The 9,534-nt window shown below is 42.8% G+C and overlaps 1 protein-coding gene across 1 annotated transcript in view; it reads right to left on the reverse strand.

The window, feature by feature from the left end:
- Positions 1-1,270: 1,270 nt before the first annotated feature.
- ZNF41 (zinc finger protein 41) overlaps positions 1,271-9,534 on the reverse strand; it is a 47,027-nt gene continuing 38,763 nt past the window's right edge. Inside the window, 1 exon segment of the mRNA XM_023519056.1 lies at positions 1,271-3,653. Coding sequence (XP_023374824.1) covers positions 1,603-3,653 — 2,051 coding nt within the window. The 3' untranslated portion in view covers positions 1,271-1,602.

Genomic DNA, 9,534 nt, shown 5'->3' on the forward strand with positions numbered 1-9,534 from the left:
ATTAGAAGAAAAGCAAAATTTTAATGTATTGAAATGCAATTTTTCAGTCATTCTTTTCAAACAGAACTCACAAGGAAAGTAGAGGCTTCAGTGGACAAGACTGAAAATCCAGAGTGCTGTGGCTCAGTTCCATTGTTTTAGGATTAATTGCTAAGGGGCTTATGTAAATGACAGTTTTAGGGACATAGGTTAAAAGGGTGTAACTCACCTGCTCCCACAGCAAGGAATTAATAAGAAGACAATCACCACCTTTAGATGTCTATAATATTCAATGACCGTATTCTCTAGCCTCAACTTAGGCTAGCACTATCCCCAATTTCCCAATTCATGAAATCAAACTTGAAGTTTAAATATTATATTTCACTTTATATATATATATATATATATATATAGGCTTGTCACCTGTGGCTCAAGTGGCTAAGGCACCAGCCACATATACCTAAGTGGCCGGTTCGAATCCAGCCTGGGCCTGCCAAACAACAATGATGGCTGCAACCAAAAAAAAATGGCCAGGCGCCTGTGGTCCCAGCTACTTGGGAGGTGGAGGCAGGAGACTCACTTGAGCCCAGGAGTTGGAGGTTGCTGTGAGCTGTGATGCCACAGCACTCTACCCAGGGGGACAGCTTGAGGCTCCACCTCAAAATAAATAAATAAATACATACAAATAAAAAATATATATAGTTTATCCTTACCTTGGTGATTTCTCTTTTTTTTTTTTTTTTTTTTTGAGACAGGGCCTCAAGCTGTCCCCCTGGGTAGAGTGCTGTGGCATTACAGCTCACAGCAACCTCCAACTCCTGGGCTCAAGCAAGTCTCCTGTCTCTACCTCCCAAGTAGCTGGGACCACAGGCGCCCGCCACAACGCCCGGCTATTTTTTGGTTGCGGCCGTCATTATTGTTTGGTGGGTCCGGGCTGGGGATTCGAACCCGCCACCATAGGTGTACGTGGCTGGCGCCTTAGCCGGTTGAGTTATAGGCGCCGAGCCGTGATTTCTCAAAAGGAAGAGAAAAAAGCATTTCCTCATGGAAATCTCTTCTGTGTCAATATCAGTGATCACAAAAACTTCTGGCTTCTACTCACAGATCTGTATTTCCAAATAGCTTTTACTGTCTTGATATCAGTGCTCTGCGAGTGTTTAGACAATGAAAATTTTTCTTCCCAACCTAGAAATATGAAATGAATTTGACTAGATATTGAGTACTTCTATGTCCCAGGGTATGATGAATTAATCAATGCTGAATTTATAAAGTTCTTCATCCAAAAAGTGAAATAAAACAAATGACAAGTCATCTCAGGCCTTTATTTCTACCATTTGCAAGAGCTCAAGAGTCACTGTATCAATCATGTAACCAAACTGACTATTGCTCCACTGCTTTATCTAAAGGATCTCCCTATGCACATCACTGCATATCAACTGGTGACCCAAGAACTTTAATTTCCAGTGCACTGAGGGATACTTCACTCTTTTTGCCTTCTGTTCATTCAGGCCAGTCTTTCACATCTACTTCTCCCTGCACAATGATTGCAGGCTCAGACATTCCTCTCCCCCACTACGAGATATCTGATGCATGCCTAGTTGTCATTTCCAGGTGAAGGCTTTTTCAGTCACTGGCTTTATAGCGTTTCTCTCCACTATGCGTTTTCTGGTGTTTAATGAGATTTGATCTGTCAGTGAAGGCCTTCGGACATTCTGTACAAGCATAAGGTTTCTTTCCTGTATGAATTATCTGATGCATACTTAGTGTTGCTTTCTGGATGAAAGCTTTCCCACATTTGCTGCATTCATACTGTCTCTCTCCAGTATGTGATTTCTGATGTATATTGAGACGTGACTTCCAGGTGAAGGTTTTTCCACAGTCACCACATTTAAAGGGTTTCTCCCTAGTATGGATTTTCTGGTGTGTTATGAGATTTGACCGGTCAGTGAAGGCCTTTCCACATTCAGCACATATATTGGGCTTCTCACCTGTGTGGATTTTCTGATGCACACGGAGTTGTGATTTCTTTGTGAAGCATTTCCCACAGTCACTGCATTCATAAGCCTTCTCTCCAGTATGAATTCTATAATGGGCAATGAAGTGTGACTTCTGGATAAAGGCCTTCCCACACTCAGGGCAAACATAGGGTTTCTCTCCTGTGTGGATTCTCTGATGCACACTTAGTGTTGACTTCTGGATAAAGGCTTTTCCACATTCCTTGCATTCATAGTGCCGCTCTCCAATATGAGATTTCTGATGTATCTTGAGACGTGACTTCCATATGAAGGCTTTTCCACAGCCACTGCATTTATAGGGTTTCTCTCCAGTATGAGTTTTCTGGTGTTTAATAAGATTTGACTGATCAGTAAAAGCCTTCCCACACTCAGCACACATGTAAGGTTTCTCCCCAGTATGAGTTTTCTGATGTGTGGTGAGATTTGTCCTATGAGTGAAGACCTTTCCACATTCTGCACATATATAGGGTTTTACGCCAGTGTGAATTCTTTGATGCACATGGAGTTGTGACTTCTTAGTGAATGATTTCCCACAGTCACTGCATTCATAAGGTTTTTCTCCTGTATGAATTCTCTGATGTGTATTGAAGTGGGATTTCTGGATGAAGGCCTTCCCACATTCAGTGCATACATAAGGTTTCTCTCCTGTGTGAATTCTCTGATGCATCCTGAGTCCTGATTTTCTTGTGAAAGCTTTCCCACATTCACTGCATTCATAGTGTTTCTCTCCAGTATGAGTTTTCTGATGTATACTGAGGTCTGAATTCTGGGAGAAGGCTTTTCCACATTCACTACATTCATAAGGTTTCTCTCCTGTATGAATTCTCAGATGTCTAAAGAGATCTGATCTCTGAAAAAAGGCTTTTGCGCATTCACTGCATTTGTAGGGTTTCTGTCCAGTATGAATTTTCTGATGTGTAATGAGGTTTGACTTGAGGGTAAAGGCTTTCCCACATTCAGTACATAAATGAGGTTTTTCTCTTATATAAACACTCTGATGTACACCAATTTGTGGCTTCTGAGAGAAGACTTTGTCACTTTGGTCACGTTCATGAGACTTTTCTTCAGCATGAAGTCTCTGATGTTCAAAGAGATGTGACTTCTGGTTGAAGCCCTTTACACACTCAGTACACACATAAAGTTCCTCCTTAGTATGAATTTTCTGATGGTGGATGACAGCTTGTTTGTGGCCAAGATGATTTTCACATTGATTATATTCACAGGAATTCACTCCTATCTTAGTATTCTCATTCTTAGTAGAGGAAGAGCTATGGGCCAAATTATTACCATTTCCAAAGATCTTACCAAGGCTCTTTGTTGCACTGTTTCTGTTATGATTATGTAACTTTAACGTATGCTTCAAACTCTTTCCAAATGTTTCACAGTTACAGAGTCTTCCAATTGAAGGAATAAGTTCAGCAGTCACATGAATTATTTTTTCGATGTTTTTACATTCATAGCCCCTATCCTTAATCAATACTTGCATGTGACTTAAAGGGTTATTCTGGTTTTCCTGATATCTCTCTAGCTGTTCATGATCTTGCCACAGTTCTTCTATAATGGGACACAATGAATCTTCTATGGGTTGGTCAAAGCTCTCACAGTGGAACAGAATTTCTCTAGAAATTCCCTGTTGTTGAATTTCCTCAATAGCCTCACCTAAAAAGAAAAAGAAATGAAAATCACACAAAAAATAATTAGTAAAGGACAGAGAGTAGTTCAAACAGGATGAACACAGAAAAATGAAAGAGTTCATATAACAATAATAATACCAATAATGTCATAATACAAAATTCTTTTTTTTTTTTGAGACGGAGCCTCAAGCTATCCCCCTGGGGAGAGTGCCATGGCATCACACTCACAGCAACCTCCAACTCCTGGGCTCAAGCGAGTCTCCTGACTCAGCCTCCCAAGTAGCTGGGACTACAGGCGCCCGCCACAACGCCTGGCCATTTTTTGGTTGCAGCCATCATTGTTGTTTGGCGGGCCCGGGCTGGGGATACGAACCCACCACCTTAGGCATATGTGGCTGGCGCCTTAGCCGCTTGAGCCACAGGCGCTGAGCCGATAATACAAAATTCTTATAGAACACTTAATAGATGCAAACCACTTATATACCATTTACAATGCACCAGGCACTCTTCAAGTGCTTTACACGTAACCACTGGTTTAACCCTCACTAAACCCGATGAGATAGCTACCATTATCAACTGTTTTACAACTGAGAAAACAGAGGCACAGAGAAGTTAGGTAACTTGCTAAAGATTATTAAATTGCTAAATAAATGGGAGAGATAGGATTTGAACTCTTGGAATCCAGCTCCATTATGTAAAAGGTCTGGATAGTGAGTAGGATAATCAGAAGAAGAACAGAAGCCTGTTTAGACGAAAGCTTGGCATGGAAGAAATATTTCAGAATGCATGTCCTTATATATCAGCTCTAATACCTGACTATCTCTCTGCTTCTTGCTTTCCCTCTAAACCATTATGAACATCAACATTAAATGTATATCCCTCAAACACCAATTCCTTTATGTCTACAGGAAAAATGTTGGCACATCACCATCCTGACACAGACAAAGAGTAAATAGATATCTGTGCTCCAACTCTTAACTAGCTGCAAGCTTCTCTTGGTTTCAGGAATACACGCTTATAATAAGAAGTATAAAATGGGAAAGAGAAAGCCCTTTGTGGAAGAAACTGAAAGCCCTCTGCTGAGCTCTATTCTCCTCATCTTTCATAGTAATAGAATTTAGCTGCATCTTACTTTGTTTTCACCAATGGAATATAAGTGGAAGTGATATGTGCTTTCCAGATAGGCCTTAAAACAGTGGGGAAATCTCTATTTCCTCTTCCCTTTTTTCCACTGGATTCCACAGTGATCCAACATTAACTATGCAGCTGACAACAATGCCCTAGGAGATATAGAGCAATGACTTGGAACATGGTTCGTGAATGATCCATCAGGATCAGAATGGACTTACTGAACTGGACCCGTTCACCTCAAAATTCTTATATAAGAGAAGGCATGTGTTTATAGTTAGCTTCTTGTTTTGCTACTCGGTATATATAGAAATGTATTGTCCTTCTAGATATTTGCTATAACTTCAGTATACTGCTAAGGAGCTTATATTTGATATGAATTTATAAAGCAGATGTTGTATACTCTTCATATTGATATTCAATTTGGCACAGTTTTATAACAGAAAGAGTGAATACGCAAAGGGCTCGAGTGTTAACATTTCATGCACTTGTCTTCCTTTTCCATATATAGTGTATGATTTTTTGAATTTCTCTGAGCAGATGTTCAAAAAATCCTTTTGAAAGAGAAAATATCCTCCTCTGCCTATCTCCCCACATTCACTAAATTTGTTCTCTAAATATTTTCTATATCCTTCATTTAAGGAATCAAGAGAATTGCTGTGCCAGTTATCAATGTATTGCCTCTCAATTCCAAATCCACCCTTCTTTGCCTGCTCTGTAAAAATGGATTTGATTCTCTTTAAATGTTTTTGTCTTCTGCAAGCCTGCAGGATGATAAGCTTTGTCAGTGGAAGATGCTGGAAAGATGCTGTGTCGGGGGTTGCTTATCTTCCTGGTTCTAGGGGTCTCACTTAGTAGGCTTGTCCAGCAGGGACAGTGTCAAATGTCAAGAGAAGAGCCATCATAATTTCAATGTGGCTGGGTCATTACACAGAGATGAGGAAAAGACTGGTGAACAGCAGATGAGGTCGCCAGGGGTCCCTTACTTATGGGAAAATGAGGAAGAGAAGGCTGGAAAAAAGGGCAAATAATAAATTGGATAGAAATCAGTAAGAAACAGAAAATTGAGGAAACTCATCTGAAACAAGGAAAATGTTATAAATGATGTAATTCACAGGAGGGAAACTCAAAGAGATAACAGATAAATAATGAAATGCTCAAACTAGGTATTAGAGAAACACAAAATAAAAAATGAGACACCCGGGAGGAAAGAAGATGGCCTACTAGAGGCAGCTTTCACCAGAGGCTCCTGTCCAGAGGGAGAGATGCTGGACAGAAGAGGACTCAGTGAAGCTAAAGGTGGGCAACTCAGCTAAGAGAGAAGATAGACAAGTGCGTATCATCTCTGCTGAGGCAAGCTGTGACTCCAAGAAAGAGGATCCAATAAAACAAATTCTAGGTACAAAGCCCATTAAGAGGATGAGAGACCTCCCTCCTCCAAGCGGGAGGCTTACTGTGCGCTCTCTGCAAGTGAGCAGGGAACAAAAGACCTCCCATTTTACCTCACGGGAGACAGCCACTAAACACTGAGTCTCCTTCTCAAGGGAGGTCCCACTTGTGAGTCTAGGCATCATCCTGCCTGGCATAAAATTGAACAAATATTTTCCCCGCAATTCTGAACTCCTAGTCCACTCTTCCCCCCTTACCTGGGAGTTTGAAGGTCTGCCCCCTGCAGAACCCAGAGTGTTTGTCAATTCCCTTATAGACCTGGGCATTGTGTGGGCCACTGGACAGCAATGTGTAAACAGTGACTCAAGTGGAAGCAAGAGGGCACGAGAAGAGAGGAATGCGTAGGAGAGAGAGAGAGACGCACCATGGTGGTGTGCAGCAGGTGGAGGCACTGACATAATTGTTCTCACTTTGGCGGGCATTTTCTGACTCAGTGGCTCACCAGAGGAGACCAGGCTCCGTCCCTTCGGGTTTACGGGACAGAACTGCCTGTGAATTTCTACTATCGGGCTTCTGGATACCACATGAACTCTCCCTGTTGAGCAGTGATTGCACTGCCTGGGACAATCTGATTACAACTCCCAGCCTGGGCTGTCCACCCAGGGACCCTCTGATGTTGAGTGGTGGTTGTTTTGTAGTGGGAAAGGACTGATTCTCCTCCTCCAGCTGTTGCTGGTGGGGGACGAGGTGCCGCAGTTGCTTGTATCTCTCCCCAGCTGAGATTTCAGCCTAATACCGCAATTCGTTAGGATTGGGTAGAAGCTAGCTGACTTCAAGACAGAGCCAGCTGGGCAGTACCTATGGCTCAGTGAGTAGGGCACTAGCCCATATACCGAGGGTGGTAAGTTTGAACCCGGTCCCAGCCAAACTGCAACAAAAAAACAGCCGGTCATTGTGGCGGGCATCTGTAGTCCTAGCTACTCAGGAGGCTGAAGCAAGAGAATTGCCAAAGCTCAAGAGCTGGAGGTTGCTGTGAGCTGTGACACCACACCACTCTACCGAGGGCAACAAAGTGAGACTCTGTCTAAAAAAACACACACACACACACACACAGCCAGCTTACACTATCTCACCAACCATGTCCTCAGAGTCTCTTGCTGCAGCTCTGAAAGGGACCTTTGTAAGGTTGTAGGGGAAAATCCACAATCACAAGCCCCAGTTCATTGGTAAAGGGCTGGTTAACTCCACCTCCTGGGGACCCCAATCCAAACTCACCCTTCAAGTTGTAATTGCCAAACTGCAGAACACACTCTTGGGGTGGAACCAGTGTAAGAACTCTAGCAACATGAATAATCAGAATAGATCAACTCCCCTGAGGAATGACAAAGAAGACACAACAGAAGATGCCATTCATAGACAAATAGCTGAACTGTCAGAAACAGAATTCAGAATATGGATGGCAAATGAGATGAATAGAATGGAGGAAATGATGGAAATAAAAATCCAAAGAGTAGGCTCGGCGCCTGTGGCTCAAGTGGCTAAGGCGCCAGCCACATACACCTAAGGTGGCGGGTTCAAATCCAGCCCGCCCGCCAAACAACAATGACGGCTGCAACCAAAAAATAGCCGGGCGTTGTAGCAGGGACCTGTGGTCCCAGCTACTTGGGAGGCTGAGGCAGGAGACTCACTTAAGCCCAGGAGTTGGAGGCTGCTGTGAGCTGTGATGCCACAGCACTCTACCCAGGGGCACAGCTTGAGGCTCTGCCTCACAAAAAAAAAAAAAAAAATCCAAAGAGTAGTTCAAAAATTGTCTCAGGAAATTAATGAATTCAAAGATAAAGTTACCAAGGGTATGGATAGAATGAGAAAAGATATAGCAGAGCTCAAGGAAGTGAAAAAGTTATTCGAGGAGCTTTTTGGTTTTTTTTTTTTTTTTTTTTTTGACAGAGTCTCAAGCTGTTGCCCTGGGTAGAGGGCCATGGAGTCATAGCTCACAACAACCTCCAACTCTTGGGCTTGAGCCATCCTCTTACCTCAATTTTTCAATTTTCACTAGAGACAGGGTCTCGCTTTTGCTCAGGTTGGTCTTGAACTCATGAGCTCAAGCGATCCACCTACCTCAGTCTCCCAGTGTGCCTGGGAGCCACTGTGTACAGGCATGAGCCACTGTGGCTGGCCTCGAGGAACTTTGAAATATAGTAGAATCCCAGAGTAATGAGTTGAGTAGGCAGAAGAAACGAACTCAAAAATTGAAGACAAAGCTTTTGAATGATCCCAAGCATTCAAAGAGGCAGAAAAATGGAAAACAAGAACAGAATATTCCCTGAGAGAGTTGTAGGATCAGTCCAAAAGATCAAACATCTGACTGATAGAAAGTCCTGAAGGAGAAGAGGATGGTCCTAAAGGCACAGACGATCTATTCCAAGATATTATGGAGGATAATACATTGCAAGAGATACAGAAATTCAGGTAATTAACAATTTCAGAACCCCAGAAAGACTCATCCAAATAAAGCATCTCCTAGGCACATTGTAATTCACTTTGCTAAAGTTAATGTGAAGAAGAAAATCCTGCAAGCAGCCAGACGTAAGAAAAGCATTACCTACAAAGGGAGAAATATTAGAATGACTGCAAATCTTTTAGCTGAAACTTTTCAAGCCAGATGAGGATGGTCATCGACCTTCAATCGTCTTAAACAAAACAATTTTCAGCCCAGGATCCTGAATCCAGATAAACTGAGTTTCATTTGTGATGGAAAAATCCAACACTTTACTGACATACACATGTTGAGGAAATTCGTCATAACTAAACCAGCTCTCCAGGAAATACTCAGACCAGCACAATGGTCTACCACCAAAGTAAACTCACCCAGAATTTATCAAACAAAACCTAACTTCCACAAGGGTGGAAGGATTAAAAAGATGCCCTGGCCCTTTGAAAAACATGACAGCCAAAACACTACCATACCTATCAATTCTCCCAATTAATGTGAATGGCTTAAATCAGGGGTCCTCAAACTTTTTAAACAAGGGGCCAGTTTACTGTCCTTCAGACTATTGGAGGGCTGGACTGCGGGCCCTGGGATGAGTCAGCTGCTAAGCAGGACAGGCAGAGGTGGCAAAAACACCTGGTGGGCCGGATAAATGTCCTTGGCCGGCCATAGTTTGAGGACGCCTGGCTTAAATTGTCCTCTAAAGAGGCACAGGTTGGCTGACTGGATACAAAACTCAGGCCGGCCAGGTATCTGTGGCCTACATGAGACTCTTCTTACCTCAAAAGATAAGAAAAGGCTCAGGGTGGCTCGGCGCCTGTGGCTCAAGCAGCTAAGGCGCCAGCCACATACACCTAAGGTGGCGGGTTCAAATCCCCAGCCTGGGCCCGCCAAACAA

Source organism: Otolemur garnettii, unplaced genomic scaffold (assembly GCF_000181295.1).
Source record: "Otolemur garnettii isolate 467f Iridium unplaced genomic scaffold, OtoGar3 scaffold00153, whole genome shotgun sequence".
Classification (NCBI taxonomy): domain Eukaryota; kingdom Metazoa; phylum Chordata; class Mammalia; order Primates; family Galagidae; genus Otolemur; species Otolemur garnettii.